Here is a 23,013-nt window from a genome sequence, read left to right as displayed (position 1 = left end):
AATGACTACTATGAGTAAATAACCTGAGAGCAAATGGGGAAGAAAAGCTCATCTGGGTAATTGTGGCTCTTGGGACAAAAATCAGGTTCCTGGTATGTAGCCTGGCTGAGATCATACCTTTTCCCTGGATCCCAGACCTGGGCTACAGATGTCATTCTCTGTGTGGTGTCCTTATTTTATTCCTAGGAAAAGGATCCCTGAAGGAGATGTAAGGATCCTGGACTCTAATGTCTGCAAGAAGCTTCAGCCACCTTCACAGGTAGAAGTCACTGTCTTTCCTACAATGCCACTAGTGCCCTTTCTGCTCTCCAGGTCTGCTCCCTCCAGCAGGACAGAGACACCCCTTAACTCCCCGAGTCCTGATTTCCTAAAATTCAAGGTGCTGAGGGTTTGCATTGCCTCCACCATCAGAGACTTTTTCCTATGGGAATCTCCCTAGAGCAGGGGAGAAATCTGTTCTTCCATTAGAATGAGACTGCTCAGTAAATCCACTCACACTGACCTCATCTCAGCTGCTTTGTTTATCCGAGATTAGTGGTATCTTTGGAAAACCCTTAGGGTGCCGGGGTGTGAGGTGGAGCAGGGGAGACGGGAGCTCCAGCAGATTCCCCTGAAGAACACCACCCTGTCTTTCTCTGGTCAGGCTCAGACTCGCCGTCCATTGTGGAAGTGAAGACTGGATGGGAGCTGCTGGATTGACCTTGATGTGCCATGTCCTTGTGTGGATGAAGGACCTACATCTCAGGGATGGCCAGCAGCAGATGTAACACATGTCTCCAGGAATAGGCTAAACAACCTACACTGATAGGTAAGTAAAATCATGGCCACGTGTAGACATCACAGGAATTGGTGGCGATTGAACCAGGGTCCTTCAGCACAAGCCCCTCTCACTCAGTGTCAACCAATCCAGCTCCACCCACTAGATCACACCCCTGTCCATTGTCACAGAACCCAGGAGCCCTGATTCTCAGACCTGGGCCTTACATCACCAGGCCAAACCGCCGCCCATTATGGGCGCTGTAGAAGGGACCACTGGCAAAAACCCCTCTTCATTCCCCCTGTCAGAGACTGCAGCCATGGGTGACAAGTGAATGAGCTGAGATCTCCCCTGTGGGAATCCGAGGGGCTGCGCATTTGGGGTTTCACAGGGAAGGCCTCTGGCAGCCATTGACAGAGTGTTCCTGGGAGGAGATTTTCCGTCTCTAACAAAGGGTTTCTGTTCCCCCAGATCTCAGCCACTCAGCAGAATGCAGGAGAGCCGAGTGCTGACAGGCTAGAGGGGTCCCAGGAGTCGCTGTGCGGCAGGTGCAGTGTCTGCAGTCACCAGGGGCCAAACCCTGCGCTCCAGACAACCCAGGCTGTTTCCTTGGATTGTGAAGGGGACTTTGGCTTGGGGAATCGGTGGCTGGTGCCTGTGTCTACAACTGGGATGTTTTCACGAGGCTACTCAATGGTCCATGAATCACCATGCAAGCAAGGGGAGAATGGACATTAGAGAGCGAGGCTGGGACCTCTGCAGAGCTGCTGCAGTCGAGCATCCACAGCCAGAAGCGAGACGATAGAAAACTCGCTTAGATGGCTGGCCACAGCCGCAGCAGCTGTCTCATGAAGCTCTGCTCACGCTCTAGACAGCAGAGGCAGGACAAAGAGCCACACAGTGAGAGCCTGCGTTGCAATTAGCAATACGCCGTTTTTTCAGTGGATTATGCTGTCCTGACTGTCTATTTCCTGTAAAGTCCACATCCAGCCTCCCTGGATGACCTCAATGGGAGTCAGGTTCTCCGTGCCCACAGGACAGGGCTGGCCTTACCATGAGGCGAACTGAGGCGGCTGCCTCAGGTGACAGACTGTGGATGGGCGCCACTAGGACCCAGAGTGTAGAAAATTGTGTCTGCTGCTGGTGCATAGGTATTCTCTCTGCTCTAGACACACAGAGATGGTGGAGTGCTGGGCTGGAGGAAGGAGGGCACAAGAGATATAACAGGCAGGCAGGAGAAAAGGTGAGATGGAATAACAGAAAGCAACAGGAGCTGCAGGAAGAGAGAGGAGGAGGAGCCTCTTATGTACCTCTCTAGCACCCCCAGGACCCTGGACTGATTCACACCAGCTTGTGAGGGAGCTTCGTATTTCCTGCTGCTTCCCTGAACCCACTTGAGGAGAACAGGCAGTCAACTGAAGTAGAAGGAGCCAGTTAGGCCCTTAAGACGCTGATATCTTCCCTCACTCAGGCCCTGCTACCAGCCTGCTTATTTGTCCCCTTCAATTGAGTGTTGAGAGCCACTATAGCTGGCACAGAACAGCAGTCATGAGTGAAAGAAGAAAACGCCCATCTGGGGCAGCATTCAGAAAAAGAAAGAAAGCAAAGGAAGCTTTTCTACTTAAGCAGGAAGGAGCTCTCCTGAGACACATAGACGCAAATGTTCACGGTGAGCCTTCCGGCCCCAATGAGGATGTGAGTGGTGAGGAGATGCCTGATCTTCCAGTTAGTCAGAGTGCAGGTGACCTGGCAGCTACTGCAGCATCCATATCTCCATCTCCAATAGATGTAACCATGCACATTCCTGAAGAAAAGTGTAGATCAGAGAAGAGTGTGGTGGAGGCGCAAGAAACAGCTGCTGCTGAGTTTAGTTCCTTAAATCTAGATGATCCAGGACTGTGGACCCACTTGAGCAGTAGCCTGAGGGACTTCCTTGTACTGCACGGGCCACAGCAGGTGAAAAACTTCATGTTCCCCAAAGACAATGAAAATAGAAGTTTCTTTCCAACACATTACGGGTGTGAAATCCCCAATGGTGACAAAGTGGAGAGGCCATGGCTTATGTACTCAAAAGCCCAGAATGCTGCATACTGTTTTTGTTGCAAACTCTTCCAGTCTAATGTTCCAGCCACATTGGGTTCTACAGGAACAAAGGACTGGAAAAATCTGGCTAGAAATCTGGCATGCCATGAGAAGGCAGCAAATCACCAGAGAGCATTCCATAGGTGGAAAGAACTTGAGATGAGTCTAAGGTTAAAGGCCACCATAGATGATCAGCATCAAGAGAAGATTGCATCAGAGTCTCTTTACTGGCAAAATGTTCTGAAAAGGCTCATTGCCATGGTGAGAATGCTTGCTACCCAAAACCTAGCACTGCGTGGCACTTCAGATCAGCTGCATGTGCCAAACAATGGAAACTTCCTTAAAATTGTGGAGCTGATGGCTGAGTTTGATGCTGTACTCCAGGAGCATCTAAGAGTCACCACCCAAGAAATGGACACACCCCACGACCTTGGAAAAACAATTCAAAATGAGATCATACAATTACTGGCAGTTGCTATAGGAGCTCACAACAGGACACAGGGGGGTGCTGGAGCTCCACCAGCCAGTCCCAGAGCAATTGAGGCTGTGTGTCCTGCCTTTGGGAAAAGTGGCAACCCTTTAGACAGTACTAATGAAAACGAGCTTGCATGCACAGTGATTTAGAAATAAATTACTATGTGAATTGTTTCAAAGACTATGACACTATCAATAGTGGTTTGTTAATACATCTTGCTGTGAAGGGGACATTTTCAGTTAAGTAAAATAACAGGGAAAAAGACCTAAAAAGTTCTTTTCAAAAACCACCCACTGCCCCAGATCCACCCAAGACTTAGTTCTTTGGTCATTTCCATTGAAATAGGGAGGACCTGGGTTGGGTTATTTAGGGAGAAATAAATGGATTGACACTGTGTTAAATTTTTAAAGGACATATTTTTAAAATTAATTTTAACTCAGAAATTAATTAACAGATTCACTAGCAAATTCTCAGAAAATTCATTCTTTAGTCAGGGCGTAGTGCTGTAAATATGAGGAGGACATGGCTTAAAGAGGGAACAGCTGGACACAGACAGATTAATAGGGGCGTACAAGGAAACAAGGAGTTAATATTATCAGCATGAAAGGCAGTGACCTCAGCACACCACAGTGAATCTCTGCTTAAGTAGAAGCAAACTCAGCCTTATCTGTGGCACTACCTCCGTGCTATACAGTGCATACTTTGTACTTAGAGCGGGGGGGGGGTCTCAAACTGGGGGTCGGGACCCCTCGGGGGGTCGCGAGCTGTCAACCTCCATCCCAAACCCCGCTTTGCTTCCAGCATTTATAACGGTGTTCAATATATACAAGTGTTTTTAATGTATGGGGGGGGGGGGTCGCACTCAGAGGCTTGCTGTGTGAAAGGGGTCACCAGTACAAAAGTCTGAGAACCACTAACTTAGAGCCACATGGACATTTTTTTTAGTGTTGAAGAAAAGTGAGTTTGTCATTTAGTTCTGCTTTACTGGTTAGAAATATATTGATAATTTTCATGTCAGTTGCATATATGACTATATTTTGCACTAAATCCTGATCTTATTAAAGACAAGTGGCAAAACTTCAATTGACTTCAAACTACCTGAACTCTAATAATTTATCCCAGCTTGATTCAAATATAACCCTACCTGCTGATGAAAGCTGGCATTTACTGAAAGACTTTGAAGGATTTACATTAGTAAAAGGACGGAGTTTTAAGATGAAGTGTTTATTGCTAGCTTATAAAGCCAAGACAGATTCCCTGGAGTTTTCAGATCTCTTGATGACAGAATCGCACAATTAAGTAACTAAGACTCACGTTGCAGACAGACATTTTGGGTACAGAATAATTGCCCTCAGATATATTGTTCTGTTGGGAGTGGGGGTGCGAGACGAGATTTTTACTCATATGCCCACTATTTCTATTCCTGTTTTCTTTCACAAGGATAATTGATCTTCCGCATTTGGGTGGAAGGAGGCCCAAAATAAAGCTCCAATTTCTGATTCTATTCTCTATAGACTTACATCACCTTAATATCTGAGCATCTACCAGCAGTGTATTAAGTGACATGATTATTTGTTCTCACTTATTCTCCCCATTATTCCTGGGGGAATTCTGTACCATTGCACAATGCAGAATTCACACCACATTAACATTCTGTGCAGAATTTCCTCCCTTTCCCCCAGATTTGGCATTGCAGCGCTGCTGGCTGCCACTAGGGGCCGCTGGACCCAGCAGAGTCCAGCTCCCAGCTTGCACATAGGAGATGCTGCCAGGGTAGGGAAATGGAGATGAAGGGTTCCTGGCACACCCTGAAAGGAGGAGGTGACATGCAGGAAACTCCATACAAGCACAGGGCCCAGCATCAGGTTGTTTCTCCCTCTGGATCCCTGGACTTTGGAAAGGGAGGGGTGTGAGTGTCTGGGCTTGGAAGGCTGCAGCTGGGCTCTGGGGGATGGTAGGGGGTGCAGGTGTCTGGGCCAGGGGGGCCCTGTGGCTGGCAGGTATTTTGAAAAATTACCAAAATAATTGAAACCGGTGTGATTATATAGTGTTATTTTGACAAATTAAATACGCAGAATTTAAAAATATTGTTTTGTTGCAGAATTCCCCCAGGAGTACCCCATGGAGAAAGCTCTGTACAGTGGAGTATATTGTTGTGGTTGAGGTTTTTATTATTATGATGATTATGATGATCTGGTTTACACAGGTTTTACATAGATGGAACTCCAGGGGATTTCAGTGCAGTTCCTCTTGATTTGCATCTGTTTATAGCTGTTTAAGAGAGACCTGAATCAAATCTGACTTCAGATTTCAGTTTTCAGTGTAACGGCCTCGCCACCCGCCTGTCACGAGCACCCCCTCTTTGGCCGATAAGTGCCTACGGTCACTCCGTTTGGAATGAGGCAGCACCCACTGGTTCAGATTCTCTCTTGAGAAGGAATTTGGTCTGCAGAAGCATTTGGATTCACCGGCCTTTTTATGAAACACTGAATAAACACATAGAAATTGCCAGATTGGATCAGACCTGAGCTCCATCTAGTGCACTATCATGTCTCTGATAGTGGCTAGTATCAGAGGTTTCAAAAGAAGGTTTAATAACCTTCAATAGGCAGATGTGGAATAATCAGCCCACATCCTGCCATGATCTCTAATAATTAGAGATTGGTTTAAGCCCTGAAGTGTGATGTTTAGTATCCCTTAAGCAACCGCATCCATACACTATGCCATATAAAGCTGTCAAATCCTTCCAGTTTCTTTGCAGTTCTGCTTTAACAGCTCTCCTGGGATCAACAGACATTTCCCAACTTCTCAGCTCACCCAGAATAAGAGCTCAGACCAGCAAGGTACTGAGCTCGCTAACCCCAATCCAAGGAAACATAAGCACAGGCTTAACATGCTTTAGACTGTAAGAAGCCCCATTGAAATCAAGGACTCTGGGGCTCTGGTCTCAGTTTGCACCTCCAGTCGCTACTGTAAAACTAATAACATTGAGCTACGGGCAAGTTTCAACCACATGCCAGGCTCCTTCTAGGATCCTTTGATTTTATATGTATGACCCAACAGGGCTCTCCTCAGGAATGGAGAGACTGAAGTGGTCTGAGGCATCACAGCCTAAACCCTAGGCCCGCTGCCTTTCAGACCCATGACGCCCAGTCAAACATTTCCCCTCTTTTCCATGCAATTTGCTCCCTTCTGCCTCTTACTGCTGCCACTCCCTTTCTGCCCTCACCCAAACACCGTGGAGTTTTCATCTCACTCCCCTGCCCCCAACACAGCTCAGACCTAGGGCAGGGGGAAAAGCAATTCTAAAGGCTGTGCAGCCTGGTGCGTGGCCTACAGAAGCAGCGGTATCCTAGAGCTGAGAACTGTGCAGCCAGAGGAAGGAGGCAAAAAACAGAGCCAAACCCAGCTACTAGCACCAGCCATCTCAACAAAAAACATCACTTAACCCATGACAGAATCATAGGACTGGAAGGGACCTCGAGATGTCATCAAGTACAGGCCCCTGCACTGATGGCAGGACCAAGCACCATCAAGAACATCCCTGACAGGTGTTTGTCTAACCTGCTCTGAACAATCTCCAATGATGGAGATTCCACAACCTCCCCAGGCAATTTATTCCAGTGCCTAACCACCCTGACGATTAGGATTTTTTTCCTAACGTCCAACCTAAACCTCCCTTGCTGCAATTTAAGCCCATTGCTTCTTGTCCTATCCTCAGAGGTTAAGGAGAATCATTTTTCTCCCTCCTCCTTGTAACACCCTGTTAGGTATTTGAAAACTGTTATGTCTCCTCTCAGTCTTTTCTTTTCCAGACTAAACAAACCTAATTCTTTCAATCTTCCCTCATAGGTCATGTTTTCTAGACCTTTAATCATTTTTGTTGCTCTTCTCTGGACTCTCTCCAATTTGTTCCCATGTTTCCTGAAATGTGGCACCCAGAACTGGACACAATACTGCAGTTGAGGTCTTATTGGAGCTGTGTAGAGTGGAAGAATTACTTCTCCTGTCTTGCTTACAACACTCCTGCTAATGGTAGATTGTCTGTCACTTGAAGTCATTCCAACTGGATATCTAGCTAAAAGATGTGTGAGAGCTAAAAAAAATAATAATTATGGGCTTGATACATAAATTATTGGGCAAGGTTTTGTTATGCAGGAGGTCAGATTAGATGATCACATTGACCTCTTCTGGCCTTAAACTGTATGAAAAATCAGTTTGACCCAATCAGGGGCGGTAAATTGTAAGGCACTATTAGGCACTAATTGTAAGGGTAGGGTGATTGCTTGGCATCTACACAGAACAAAGTTAAAGTTGTTTGTTTGCTGTAACTGTGCTTTTTCCATAGTTTAACATGTCTGGATTTCTTTTAAGCCTAACTTTGATGCTGAATTCACTGAGTGCTCCCTACGGAAACGAAGACAGAGCCATTCATTTCCAGTTACACTGCTCTTGAGAGTTCTTCCTGTGGCTTAGCAAAACAGCGAGAGCTTTCCGTAAAACTAAGCAAAGGCAAATAAACAAATCTACGTAGCATGTTAGGGCACCAAGGAGGGCATTGTAATGAGCCCCTCTGTGCCTGGCTTGAGACTATAATTGGAGGTGTGACTTCAGAGACTTGATCTCTAAATGACACAGAAATGAATATATAAAGGTATTTGGTGCCCTAACATGACCCCTTAGGGATGAAGAGTGATTGAACTCTCTCTTCCACCAGTAGCTATGATACAATACTTCTTTCCGTCAGTGGAGGTGGGATAGCTATTTTCCTTCAGTTCTGATTCCTGGACATAACTTTCCATTTTCTCCATTTACTTGGAAATGTGCTGTTAGCGCAGTCAACATTGCAACTTGAGACAGACATTGTTCATTTTTCTGTCTCAGGATAAATTACAGGGGCAATGGATATGGTTCATGGAAGACCCTGAAAGGTCCAGATGGATATTAGGTAAGAATCCCGTATTATACATAGAGATGAATATGAGTTACACACTTCAGATCTGGAATCAGATTCAGATCCGACTTCTGCAACCTTTGAGGATTTTCAGATTCTGGGCTTTAGCTACAGCCAATTATAGAGATAAGTCAGGGCTGTAATTTATTGTTGTTGTGTTATCAATTAGAGGTCAATGCCCCACTGTACTAGGTTCTCCGGAAACACATAGTAAGGGAGAGTTCCCCCCCTCAAGAGCTTACAGTCTATTAAACAAGACAGAAGAGGGTGGGCGAAAGGAAGGATTATTACCCAAATTTTACAAAGAGGGAATTGAGGCAAAGAGGAAATCTTTGCTTTGTCCAAAATTACACAGGGAGGCTGTAGCAGAGCCAGGAATTAATGGCCGATCTCAGAATAGTGCCCCTAGTGCCAGTCTGACCATTATCCAGTGTTGTGTAGGCGTGTGAGTGGGGGAGGGGGGAAGACGGACACTGGGATCCGGTGGGTTCTGGTGTGGCCGATCTCGAACCATAAGGGGGAAATAACAGTAATTATTTGCACTGCTGCAGCCCCAGTCATGGTCGTGTTTGTTTGAAAAATGTAACCAATGGGTAGCATTGGAAGGGCAGAGATGGTAGATGACACTGCAATAGCAGATGAGCCTCACAGTGTTGATAGCCTGTGAAGGGCCTTGGATTGAAAACAAGCTGGTTGTGTTTGATAAAATGGGGAAGGGGGAGCCAGAAGAAGGAAGCAAATGGAGAAAGTCTCACTTTTGAGGCGTTACATAGTTTTGCCTTCATGTCTCTTCAGCCTTATTTCTTCCTTCTTTCTCTCTCCACTCTCCTCACACTCCTCTTCTATACAGCAATTTCTCCTTTTATCTCATTCTCTCACCTGTGGCTTCATGCAACCCCCCTATGCTCCCTCTTCAAGCATCCTCCCTCCCCCTCCTTCAGATCCTTGCCTTGCACATTGCTTTCCATTGTCGCTTCTGTGCCAAAATTATTCCTTCACCATTTCCCACCTGTATCATATTCCTGTGTCACGGCGAATGACCTAGAGAGATGAAGGACCTGGCAGTGTGTACCACTAGTAGGCATAAGAAATTGGGACTGGAGTTAAGTGGCCAGAAATCTCCTAGAGCAAGGATAGCATAGATTGAAGGCACAGTTGCCAATTCTCATGATATTTGGTGCTTCTCTTAAAGCCCCAGCTCCTTCAGTCATGTGATCAGTTAAGAATCTCAGATTTTTTTTAAGTATGTTTCTAGCCCTCAGGGTTGCTAAGAAAAGCTTGAAAACGTGACTCTCTCCAGGGCCCAGAAACATTGTTCCATTGCAATTTGCTGACTGAGTGAAATTGGAACATTTCGTAAAGAAGGGCCAATTTCACTGCAGCACCACGGAATTGAGGAAACTCTGCCTACATCCGAATCCTGCCTGGTTTCTGCTAGTTCACCTGCCCAGCTCCTTTGCAACCTGCCCAGTGGCCTGCTAGCAACCTCAGAGCTTCCAGAGTCCATGGCCTTGGAGCACACACACATGCCGATTGCTCTGGGGGCTGGGAACATCCAAAATTGTCAGTGTCCATGACTCCAGGGATCCGTTCCCTTTTTCAGAAACTTTTCAAAAACTGTGGGTTTGTTCCTAAACCAAATTCTGAAAAATAAAAATCTTGCACAAAATAGAATTATCCTTCCCTGCCCCCTCTCTAAACCCCGTGTGTATTATTTTTTAAAGATCTCAAGATTTTAAGCCAATTGCATGATTTTTAGAAGCCTGATTCATGGTTTTCAAATGCTTGGGATTAGCAACACTGCCAGGGGATGTGTTATGAAGCAGCAGTTACCAAGTGACTGGGACAGAACAGACATTGTAGTCATCTAAAAGGAGTATCTGGAATAGGGTGACCAGATGTCCCGATTTTATAGGGACAGTCCCGATATCTGGGTCTTTTTCTTATATAGGCTCCTATTATCCCCCACCCCGTCCTGATTTTTCACATTTCCTGTCTGGTCACCCTAATCTGGAAGGATCTAAAGTATGCGTGCTTTCTAACTTACCTTCAGTGAGCAGACAATATAAAGTACCAAGCTCAAACTCAAACACATGCCAGGTATATTTCATTGGAGAAAATTTGTGATAATGGACATGAATCTAGAAAGTCCCTATGGGGAACTGGATGCCTAATTCCAGTCCATTTTATGGAGACTTGGATGTCTAAATCTCCTTGAAAATCTCAGCCCTGTTAAAAAGTGAGTGTACATCTAAAGGTCCATCCCAACTCTTCCCAGACATCACGGCGGCTGGTTTCCTGTAAGATATTCACTACCCACATTCAAGCCCGGTGGTGTCATTCAGGTTTAATTCATGCCATGAAATTGCCTTCTTCCATGCTGCTCACTCTTGTTATCCCGGCAGGTATGGTTTCATGCACCCCTGTATAAATGGCTGAGGGCAATCACAGCATGGTGACCCAGTTCATCCTCCTGGGGCTGACGGATCGTCAGGAGCTGCAGATACCCCTCTTCGCAGCGTTCCTGGTGATCTATGTTCTTACGCTGGTGGGGAATCTCGGGATGATTGTGTTGATCAGGGTTGATCCCCGACTCCACACCCCCATGTACTTCTTCCTCAGTAACCTGTCCGTTGTTGACCTCTGCTACTCCTCAGTCTTCGCTCCAAGGATGCTGGTGAATTTCTCAGTGGGGAGTAAAAGCATTTCTTACTCTGCCTGTATTGCCCAACACTTCTCTTTTGTCGTGTTTGTGACCACAGAAGGGTTCCTGCTGGCCGTGATGGCATACGACCGCTATGTAGCCATTTGTAACCCTCTGCTCTACACCGCTGTTATGTCTAAGAGAGTCTGTATTCATCTAGTGGCCAGCTCATATGTCGGGGGGCTCGTGAACTCACTGACCCACACATGTGGCTTGCTGAGGTTGTCGTTCTGCGGGCCCAACATCATCAATCATTACTTTTGTGACACTAACCCATTGCTGAAGCTCGCCTGCTCTGATAACCACATCAATGAGATTTTGCTTGTAACGTTCTCTGGAGTTATTGCCATGTCCACCCTCCTGACTGTCATAATCTCTTATCTGTACATCCTCTTCTCTATCCTGAGGATCCGCTCTGCCAAGGGCAGGCGCAAAGCCTTCTCCACCTGTGCCTCTCATCTGACAGCTGTCACCATGTTCTATGGACCTGTGAGCTTAAGCCACATACAACCCAGTTCCAGCTACTCACTGGAACAGGAGAAAATCTCTGCTGTGTTTTATACCCTGGTGGTCCCCATGTTGAACCCCCTGATCTACAGCCTGAGGAACAAGGAGGTTAAGGGTGCTCTTAAGAGGGTGATAGACTGGAAAAACATTCTCAGCTAATTTGTCACCATGACAATTCCAGTCAATTGAGAAGAACAATTGGAAGAAGGGTAGGAGTATGGTCTATGTGTTACTGCCTTGATTTGTGTATCACAAATGTTGTACAAGAATTAAATGAACTCAAAGAACTGATGTAGCATGTGGAAATTATGTTTTACAATTGCTTGAGAGGAACAATGTTACCTAATGTCCTGTCATTATGTGGCTGTTGGAATATAGACATCTTTCCTTGTTTCTTGACCATTAATCTATTTGAAATGGTGCCCTGCAAGGTTATCTGAGATTAAAAATAAAATAAACTTGCTTCTAGATTTAGTTTCTTAATGTGTTGCTTTAATTAATGCTCAGTATGTAACTTGCACTATGAGAATTCAACGCTTTTGCTCTCTTTAGTGTCTGGGCCTCATACGGGCTGCCACAATTGATCTCTATCCCCTTTATAGCAGCCCTTAACGTAGTTGAAGACTGTTATCAGGTCCCTCCTCGGTCGTCTTGTCTCAAAACAAAACATGCCCAATTTTTTTAAAACTTTCCTAATAGATCAGGTTTTGTAAACCCTTTTTGTCATTTTTGTTGTTCCCCTCTGGACTCTCTCCTATTTGCCCACGTCTTTTCTAAAGTGTGGCTCCCAAACCTTCAACTGAGGCCTCACCAGTGCCAAGCAGAGCCAAACAATCACTGCCTTGGTCTTACACACAACACACCTGGTAATACACCCTAGACAGCCTTTTTCACAACTGCAGCTCATTGTTGGCTCATACTCAACTTGTGATCCACTTGAACTCCCAGATCCATCTCAGCAGCACTTCTCCTAGCCAGTTATTCCCCACATTGTATTTATGCATTTGATTTTTCCTTCTAGAGTGAAGTACTTTGCACTTGTCTTTATATTGATCACATCTATATTCATACTAGTGCTATATCCATCTATTCTTAACCAGTGTTATCGTATATACTTAGGCTTGGAAGGAATAGATTTTTCTCAATAAATGTTGGTCCTTATTGATTTCACCATATGCACACAAACCAATGAAAAAAATATTGCCATCAATAATAATTGAAATGTACAGATAGGCAGAATAAGAAAAATTGCAGCTTGAGAATGTATTAGAGTTTGATTTAAGGATATTTATTTTGTATATTTTGACATGTGATGTTGACAATTTGTGTTTTAACAGTTATAAAGCTTTAACTTTTTGAATCTCAGTGTCGGCTGTCATTAACAAAATTATGTCTGACCTCCCATTGTCTGATCCCCCATAATTTCCCGCAATTGTAAAGGTCTAAACATTTCAAATGAAAAAGGCTTAAAAATAAAACATTGATTTTATCAATTAAAATAATAAAAAACTTAAAAATCAAATTCTGACAAGGCTCTAGCAACTTGTTATTCAGCTTTATTCTCAATCATCTTGTTGTCACCTTGTGCTGCTCCCCATCTGTTTGTCATCTGTGCCGTTGTCTCTTATTTTAAGCTTACATTACAAGCTCCTTTGGCCAGAGGTTGTTTTTTTGTTATATGTTGGTACAGCACCTAACAGAATGGGGTTGGGATTAAGCCCAATACTAATGAATTAATGAAGTAGTATCAATAATAATGGTCATGTAATGTTACTCCCACCAATGCCATATATTTCAGACGGGTAGTCGTGTTAGTCTGTTTCAGCAAAGACAACGAGGAGTCCTGTGGCACCTTAAAGACTAACAAATTTATTTGGGCATAAGCTATGATGGGCCGGAACCCAGAAGGTTCCAGCCCACGATAGCTCATGCCCAAATACATTTGTTAGTCTTTAAGGTGCCACAGGACTCCTTGTTGTCAATGCCATATAGTGATTTTATAGGTTTACTTACAGCAATGCTATATATTGATCATATATTTTAAGGGCTAGAAAGGACAATGACATCGTTTAGTCTGACTGTATAACTCAGGTCACACTTCTATACAGTTATCCTCGGTATTAAGCCCATTAACTGGCATTTTATTAAGCGTATCTTCCGGAGAGCCATCGGGTCTTGATTTCACAGCAGCTCTAGCTGGATAAACCGTCACGTCCCATGGTAGTTCATTCCAGCCATTAACCACCCTCACTGTTGAAAATGTGAGCCTCAGGACTAATTTGAATTGGGCTAGTTTTACTCTGAGCAACACGATATATTGTTCATTAGAACTAGGGGGAGAGGGGAGTTGGACCAAAATACTTTTTTTCTGAGCAACGCAGATTTGGGTTAACTGAAATATTTTATGAATCTGTGTCAAATGAGATGAATTGTTTTGCTTTGATCTAAAACCTCAGAAAAATCTAAAAGGTCTCAATATTTTAAGTTTCCCATTTAAAAGACTTTTTGTTTCAAAATTTACTTCAATTTTATTAAAAAAAATAACAATTGCAAAAACAGCAACTGATCAAGCAAAACATTTTATTCAACTTGTCAGTCGGCCAAAAAAATTGAAATTTTTGAAAAAAAAAATCAATTTGGGTCAACCAAAAACTAAATTTTTCATTTATGTTTCAGACTAGCCAGCAACCCAAGAAATCAGCTATTCGCAGAGCTCTTTTGATCATACAATTTTTTTTCTCATCATTGCTATATACTGATTAGCCCTATTCTCACCACTGACACAATTCTATTGCGTTAGGAACCTGACTCTACAGCTAGCTAATGTAACTCCCTACATGGCCTCATAGAAGAATGCCATTTTCCGGTTTAGTTTAATCCTGTAAATTAAGAGTGTCCATACCAGGAGCTATTCAGGAATAGCTCTAGTGCCTTAAATTCACATATTACCTTGCTCAGGAATAGCTTCCCAATGCAAACAAGCCCCTGTTCTCACCAACACTGATTTAGAGCTTTACTTTCACCCCTCCATGCAGAGGTGGGACACCAAACAGCAAGGTTTAGCAGTGGGGAAATGAATTTATTTGATGTTTTTCCATCCCGAAGAACCCAATACAATTGGGCAAACATTCTGGTGTAGCTGAATATGCACTTTTCTCTGAAAAAAAGTTTCAGCCAAAGAATTTTGGCCAGCTGTAGTTAGGATACTTTCTACCCCATGGAAATGCCTTACGCTTAAACTCTGCTAGGTAGACTTGAGCCAAGGGATAATAGAGTTTAGCCCATTGTGATTAATGGTGAGAGGTCATAAATCCACTGAAGCACACTCAGATGCAACTTCCTCCGGGATTCAAGAGTTGACCCGCTACCCAACCCCATTCACGGGGGATCTTTTATCTTGCATTAATAAAGTTTCAATGAAAAATATTAGAGCGCAATATTGGATCAATCATAGAATCATAGGATTGGAAGGGACCTCAAGAGGTCATAAGTCCAGTCCCCTGCACTCATGGCAGGACAAAGCACCATCTAGAATATCCCTGACAGGTGTTTATCTAACCTGCTCTGAAAAATCTCCAATGATGGAGATTCCACAACCTCCCTAGGCAATTTATTCCAGTGGTTAACCACCTGGACAGTTAGGAAATTTTTCCTAATGTCCAACCTAAACCGCCCTTGCTGCAATTTAAGCCCAGTGCTTTCTGCACTGGAAAATACTGATTCATCAAAAATGAAATATTCTTGTGGGAAAATTCCAGTTTCAATGAATTACTCATTTAAAAAATTTGAAAGAAAAAAGAAGCTTAAAATTGTCTAAATGTTCATTTTTGACATTTTCAAAACGAAAAGTTGCCTTTTTTTAGTTCAAAATTAATGTTTCAAAATGTTAATTAGCTAATTATTTTGTTTAAGGTTCATATAATTTGAACTATTGGAACAAAATATTTTGATTGATCAAAATCAAATTTCCCCAGCTTTTTGGTTTGTGGAAAAAATGAAAATATCAGCTTTTGGGATGGGACATTTTTTAAATCTCCCAAATTTTCATGGGACAGGAAAACCATTTCCTGCCCAGCTTTAATCTTTGGTTCCAAACTAAAATAATCCACTCAGTGAATAAACAAGCATCTCCCTTAGCCTCCAGTAGAAGAGGTTTCATACTGTATTCAAACCTGAAGCCAATTCCTTATGGAAAATTTCCATATAATTTTATTAGAAAAATATGTCAACATTCTATAATATTCTTAAACCGACTGTAACTGAGCATTCTTCTGTATCCAGTCAATGAGTGTTATGTATTGCGGTATTAATGTTAACGGAATACATGGGCCAAGCAGCTAGCTACATTTCAGGGCCCTGGGGATGTTCCAGTTGGAAGTAGAAACTGATGGGCTCTGGTATTTTGTTTTAATGCAGTCTCCTGTTTCCCTGAACTCAGGAGGGCCTAAGAAAGAAAGGACCAATTTTTTACTTTACCACCCCCAGCTTATGTAGCCAGCAGTGACAGAAGCTCTCTCTAGCTTTTTCCGGGGTTATGCTGTGCTCATGCCTACTGCTTGGCTTTCTCACTTTTTAGTTAGTTGAGATGGTCTGGAACTGTTATTAATGCTGCTGTTGTTGACGTCTGATCCTGCTTTTTCGAAGACAAAACAAGACAAACAAACACAAAAAGGAAAAGACAAGAACAGCAAAGATAGAAAATGCAGCTTCTGTCTGTAGTGTTAACTTTCACTGCCGTCTCACTTCTGGAGAAACACAGGGATGGGACACAATCTTATTAGCCACTCTGCTCATGTTATTCCAGGCCAAGAAATGATCTGTGGAAACTGGTGTCCCATATTGCCTGTGCGAAGAATGATATAAATTCTTCATCTTGCCATCAGTCCAGAGACACAGAACATGCCAACTGAAATTAAAAACTTTGTCATCAAATATATTTCACAATGTACTCCTGGCAGCGATGGGGCTACCAGTTGAGAATTTCTCTGATTCAGGGCAATGGGGGCAGCTCATCTGGAAACTAAAAGAAGGAGAATACAGAGGACACTTGAACTTATGCTCAACTATTGGAGACAACAAATCTTTGTGATTATCCCCAATCTCCAGAAGGACGTACAGGATTTTTAATTATCTCATTTCTGCCTCGCCTGTGATTCTGAGTCTTGAGGTGCTGTCCCTAATGGCCACTGAAGCAAATATAAATACTCTGTATCATCAACACACCAGTGTTTAGAGGGAAGAATGAAATAGCTCTCTCTCCACTGGTAAGTCTCATGAGTATGGCTCCAACCGAAGCGGAATAAACATTATCTCTGATTATTCTTTTGAAGTTAGATTTTTCTGCACTCTGATTTTTGGCTATTTCAACCTTGTTTATTTTGTTTTTGCTTCAGCATAAAATACAGTTTCCTGACTGTTGGAGATATTTATTTTGGTAAGAACAAAATAGAGTAAGGGAGAAAATTGAAAATAAGGCATTTGGATGTCTAATATTTTATGTTTTGTGTAACTTATTCAGTCGAAAAGACTTTCACTATTCCTAAAGTGCCAAGAATTCTGATTTTTTTTAAAGTGGTTTTATTACTGGTTTAAGGTCATGGAATGACTTCCATAGGTCTAGAAGTTCTCAGTCTATACACAGAATATGTGCAGCCTAAGTCAGATCCAGTACATCCATGGTCTTCAGATATTCTCCGCAGGTCAGAATTCACATTAGGAGGAAGAGAAAACAGGGAAAAGTCTGTGGGAAGGGTGCAAAGCGCTTTCATCATGGTGCCTGTTCTGAGACCAAAAATAGGATTTCAATTTCAATAGCCTCCAGTAGCCCCTTAGCCAGCAATGGGTCAGATCTCAAAATGGTGTAAGTCAGTACAGCTCTATTGGAATTAATGGGTCAAAGTTTCAGCTGGTGTAAGTGGGCCATAGTTCCACTGAAGTCACTGTAGATTGGAGCCATGTAATTAATCTATCGAATCTGTCCCCATACACCCTTATATTTATCTATCTACTTAATCATCCAAAAAAGGATTTGACATAGGTATGAATATTAAGAATATTTGTATTTTACAGTGGAATGGCAACAATGTTTGAAGATAAAAAACCTCAGGCTTTGGGACATGGAGCTTGATGCAGGTTACTGTCTAGACTGAGGAGGAAACTTACCCCAGAACCATGTTATTCCATAATGCTTATTATGATGACTTGCACCTAACTCTGAAGCATACTGTAATGACTACCACAGTGAAGAAATAGATCATTAGGGGACCTGTTCTGGAAATTCCTGTGTTCTGTATATTTAATTTAAATAATTTAACTTTTTAACCCCCTGACGCAGGTAACATGACAGAAGGAACTGGCGGGATTGAGAGCAGTTTGTTTAATAATTAGGAATTACCCAAGCTATTTTCAGGTAACTTTCTATCTAGACTAAAAATCCGAAACAGGAACGAGATACTTCACAGCCATCGGCATACACCTCATATTAATTTCAGCAACATTGCTGACTGCATACTGTTCTCCTGCACACAGGTATACACCCGGAGTAGCTCAGCTGAAGTCGTTGGGCTAATTAAGAGGTAGCCCATTTCCTGTTTTCTTGAAGCAAATGGAGATCATAATGGAACTCTCATTTGCTGGGAGTCTGTCTGTATCATCGCTTTCAGAGAAAATGTTGTGATCAGAGCTGGTCAGGTATGTTCCCACTAAACACTTTTTTCATCACCCATTCATCAAAACCGGAACTGTTTGCAGGAAAGGATCGGTTTGGGCAATTTTTTTCAACATGAACATTTTTGCGGGGAGGGGGGAAGCTTATAAATTGTTGAAATGTTTTTGTTTCAAAATAAAAAAAAATCCATTTTCATGATTCAACGTGAAAAGTCGTTTTGAAATTTCAGCTAATTGCAGCTAAAAAAAAATGTTTGCAACCAAACCAAAATGGTATCTAGAATGTATCCAAATCAAATATTTCAATTGACCTGAATTTAGTTCTTTTCCTGATTTTTGGTTAATAAAAATTTTCAGTGTTTTGACTCTGTCCCAATTCAAGACAGGAAAAACTGACAGTATCTCAGACATTGTCATGGGATAGGAAATCATTTCCTGCCCTGTTCTGCTCATGTTCTGGGGCAATGGCTGTCATGTATCAATGCATCAGAGTTCCGGGGAGAGCTTAATCACAGAAGCATTTTCTATCCAGTGTGCAGTCTCTGTCCACTCAGGCTGACCAGTGCTATCAGACAAACAGGATGTGAGGCCAGGCTCTGGTTTATCTTCAAGCCAGTTGCTCATGCAGCTCTCTGCATGCTCTAGCTAACCCACCCCTATCACCCAGGGAACACTAGTGGTACCATTCTCCCTGAATTCTGCCCATGTGCTTCCATTTTCTGTGAGTGCCTGAGACTTGCCCGGGTCTACACTCAGCAAGAGCCTGTCAGTGCCTAGTGCTGGATAAGCCAAAACCAGCAGCTTGCAGACTAGGTTGCCTGATACCATAGCACTTCCCCCTGCTGAATCTACACGGAAAAGGCTTTTAGTCTATGCCAGCTAAAAGCATCATTGCCATACAGAAAGATTTGCAATGTGTGGGAGAACATAGTGATAATGCACATCTGCAAAAGGTATGTTTTACCCCAGTGGGTTTATAACAGATCTCTATTATAGATGTCCACTATTAGGCGTCTAAATCCATCATATTTAGATACTGCATTTTAAATTGGCCCATGTTTTCAATAGAGCTGTGTGAATAATGGATTTTTTGGTTTGTGGCACTTTTAAAAAGTCAGAAAAAATCATTTGGGGTCATGCTGAAAAGGAATTTATTTATATGAAATTTTCAGCAAATCTTAAAGTAAAGAAAAAATATCAGGGTCAAACAGAATGTTTTTTTTAAACCTGAAACAAAATGTTTTGTTTTCCTTTTGAACATTTTAAAATAATTGTTTAATAAAAAAATAATTAAAGGAAAGTTGGAACTACAAGTCATGTCAAAACTAAAAAGATTTTGGTGTTGCTGAATCTGCATTTCTCCTGGGGAAAAAAAATGCAATTGAAATTTCTTTCCAGTTCTAGTTTTCAAAGGGGATAAGTACCAGAGCTCCCAGTGATGTCCGTGGGATCAGGAACAGAAAAGCAGGGCTAGTGAATGAACTCTAGTCCATTCACTGGTCTCTCTGTATATTCATTGACTTCCCTTTGCATACAGAACATTACCTTTCTTTGTTGCCTCTGACTGTATAGGCTATCAGGTTGGATGCACTTTAATACACAGTATGGGCTAATTCTCAGCATGACAAACCCTTAGCTGTAGTGGACAGTGTGAGCGTAATGCAAACAGTGCATTCTCTAGGATTGTCCCCTGATGTATTCCCACTGCCTCGGGTTGGTACAATATTTCACGAGGGAAGTCAGAATGAGTGTGAAGGATCCACTCTTGGTCCTTTCTTGGCTCCTGTTTAATTGTACATTTCACTTTTCCCCTGTAAAGGAGATCATGGTTGGAAGAAATGGCAGAGGGAAATCACACCATGGTTACGGACTTCGTTTTCCAGGGATTCATGGATCATCCGGAGCTTCAGGTCCCCCTCTTTGTGTTGTTCCTAATGATCTATGTTATCACCCTGGCGGGGAATCTAGGGATGATCATGTTGATCAGGTTCAACTCCCGACTCCACACCCCCATGTACTATTTCCTCAGCAATTTGTCTCTTGCCGATGTTGGTAATTCCTCGGTTGTTGCTCCCCGGTTGCTGATAACTTTTGTGGTTCAGGCCAAACCCATTTCCCTCGCTGCGTGCGCAGCACAGTTTTTCTTTGTCTGTAACTTTCTGACCAATGAAGCTTGCCTGTTGGCGGTAATGGCATATGATCGCTTCATAGCCATCTGTAACCCCTTGCTCTATAGCGTCGTCATGTCAAAGAGACTTTGTATATTACTAGTGGTTGCTTCGTACATATGTGGCTTTGTGAATGCAGTTGTTCAGACTCCATTTATATTTACCCTGTCCTTCTGTGACTCCAATGTCATCAACCATTTCTTCTGTGACATCCCCCCAGTGCTTAAGCTGTCCTGCTCCGACACCCACATCGCTAACATGGTGCATTTCACCTTGTCCAGTATAGTGGTCATGACTACTATTCTCATTGTACTATTCTCCTACATGTACATCCTCATTGCCATCCTGAAGATCCACTCTGCCAAGGGCAGATGCAAAACCTTCTCCACCTGCGCCTCCCACCTGACAGCCGTCACAATTTTCTACGGGACTGTGATCTTCATGTATTTACGACCCAGTTCCGGCTACACCACAGACCCAGACAAGATCATCTCTGTGTTTTATATACTCATAATTCCCATGGTGAACCCCCTGATCTACAGCCTGAGGAATAAGGAGGTGAAGGACGCCTTTAGGAAGATGATGAACAAGAAGGTTTGTTCATAGTTAATATAATTATTGGGATTTGTGCTTATCAATAAACAAGTGATGAATGAATAGTGAATTCTCTGAGTCATATCTCTGATTTCTTTGTTTTAACTGTGTTCTGTGGCTTGTTCCCAAAAAAAAAAAATGTAATCCAAGCCTGTTAATCTTGGAAATTCAGTTTCCCGGGTTCAGGAATGACTGAGAGGCTGCAAAGATCACTATTGAAAGGGAGCATTTGTCACAGACCCCCTTCAGCTCCCCTTGCTGGATACCCACCAGCTGTGTTGAGGGGAATCCCAGCTTGGATCCCCAGATGTTTTAAGCTGCCAGAGACTGAATGGAGCCAGTCACTGCTGCAGTCTCGGGGTTCCTAGGCACACAATCAGGGTGCAGGCCCTCTGCCTAGCGCCCTTTCTGGAGCGCTAGAACCTGCTATCTAGTTGCCTAGTCCCTGGGCTCAGGGATGATTGTTCAGACTCTGCCGTAGCTTAAACACTCTCTGTCCTAGAATGCCACCGAACAGTGTGAGCCTTGTGGGTTACAGCTGAACTCTCCCACAGGACCACACAGTATGTGTAAAGAATGTAACACAGAGAGGGACACTCTGAACTGGAATCTAACACTGTAGAGCTAATACTTCACCAATAAAGCACAAGCCCATTTAGAAAAGGACACACATCCTAACTTCAATGGACCTCACCAGCTCATCCTTTCCTTGGGAGTCCCCTGGGGTATCCATCTGTGTTCAGACAGACTGCTCCTCCACCTCCTCATCTAGCTCCTACATGCAGCTCCTCTCAGATCTAGCTGGTGAAACATGGCCAGGTAGAGCCCAAATAGAGCAGCTTCTGCCCTTTTATAAACATCTTACTCTCTGTCAGGTGACCTCATGATCAGCCTCTTCCGATGACCAGTTACCACTACCAGGCAACCACTCCTTTTTTCCCCCTCATCAACAGAAAGTTTAGAGGGAAAATTTTCAACCACCCCCAACAAGGAACAGATCCCAAGCTCATTGAAGCCAATGAAAAGACTCCGATTGACTTCAGTCAATATTGGTTCAGACTGCAGGAGTTTAAGTGGGGATATTCAAAAGGCACCAAACTCCCATTCCAGGGAGTTGTCCAGGGAACTGGATGTCTAACTGCTCATTGAAAATGTGTATTTGCTCATGGGCAGTTGTCGATTGCACGATGGGGTTTCCAATCCTGTACCGGTATTAAAGTGTTGAAAGGAAAATAGCAGTGGAAGCAAAATGACTTTGGCCCCCACACACATTGCCAGTTTGGAACATCAGGATGTAATTCAATATAGTAACTTGTCCATAACTTTGACGTCCTTTTATGTTATGGCACTATAGCTTCATTCCATTTTGTACATATATGGAAAAATCATAAGCAGTATTCCTAGGAGCACAAGAAGTGGATTTAAGTGATCGATGATTCAGACAAAACTTCCCTGGACTAACCAGAGCATATCCAGTATGAATATTCAAATGTCACCATGTGTAGGAAGCTTGCTAGTGCTATGAATATTGATAGCCGCATCACACTAGTACTTCATATTGTGTACTAGTACATCACACTCGTACATCATTATAAATTGATTGGACTACATTCATTCTTAAGAACATAAGAACATAAGAAAGGCCGTACTGGGTCAGACCAAAGGTCCATCTAGCCCAGTATCTGTCTACCGACAGTGGCCAATGCCAGGTGCCCCAGAGGGAGTGAACCTAACAGGCAATGATCAAGTGATCTCTCTCCTGCCATCCATCTCCATCCTCTGACGAACAGAGGCTAGGGACACCATTCTTACCCATCCTGGCTAATAGCCATTTATGGACTTAGCCACCATGAATTTATCCAGTCCCCTTTTAAACATTGTTATAGTCCTAGCCTTCACAACCTCCTCAGGTAAGGAGTTCCACAAGTTGACTGTGCGCTGCGTGAAGAAGAACTTCCTTTTATTTGTTTTAAACCTGCTGCCTATTAATTTCATTTGGTGACCCCTAGTTCTTGTATTATGGGAATAAGTAAATAACTTTTCCTTATCCACTTTCTCAACATCACTCATGATTTTATATACCTCTATCATGTCCCCCCTTAGTCT

The 23,013-nt window shown here is 43.1% G+C and overlaps 2 protein-coding genes and 1 pseudogene across 4 annotated transcripts in view; all 3 read left to right on the top strand.

Moving 5' to 3' along the window:
• Positions 1-11,638, top strand: part of LOC135877426 (olfactory receptor-like protein COR8) — a 99,570-nt gene extending 87,932 nt beyond the window's left edge. The window contains exons 1-2 of one of the 3 annotated variants that reach the window (XM_065402858.1): positions 5,500-5,520; positions 10,709-11,638. In XM_065402858.1, coding sequence (XP_065258930.1) covers positions 5,500-5,520; positions 10,709-11,638 — 951 coding nt within the window. Of the gene's footprint in view, positions 1-5,499; positions 5,521-5,862; positions 5,875-10,708 lie in introns of those variants that run through there. The other 2 variants (XM_065402859.1, XM_065402857.1) reach the window with 2 other exon arrangements.
• LOC135877972 (up-regulator of cell proliferation-like) overlaps positions 1-23,013 on the top strand; it is a 778,396-nt pseudogene that overhangs the window by 555,354 nt on the left and 200,029 nt on the right.
• Positions 18,137-20,919, top strand: LOC135877467 (olfactory receptor 5AR1-like). The gene is made up of 2 exons (XM_065402905.1): positions 18,137-18,148; positions 19,993-20,919. Exon 2 carries the CDS (start codon positions 20,005-20,007, stop codon positions 20,917-20,919), a length of 915 nt encoding a protein of 304 aa, XP_065258977.1. The 5' UTR covers positions 18,137-18,148; positions 19,993-20,004.

Source organism: Emys orbicularis, chromosome 4 (assembly GCF_028017835.1).
Source record: "Emys orbicularis isolate rEmyOrb1 chromosome 4, rEmyOrb1.hap1, whole genome shotgun sequence".
In the NCBI taxonomy this organism is placed as follows: Eukaryota; Metazoa; Chordata; order Testudines; family Emydidae; genus Emys; species Emys orbicularis.
This window is presented reverse-complemented; position numbering and strand designations above follow the sequence as displayed.

Bases quoted from the DNA above. Each gene is read 5' to 3' on its own strand.
- LOC135877467 (XM_065402905.1), top strand. From the start codon at position 20,005: ATGGTTACGGACTTCGTTTTCCAGGGATTCATGGATCATCCGGAGCTT.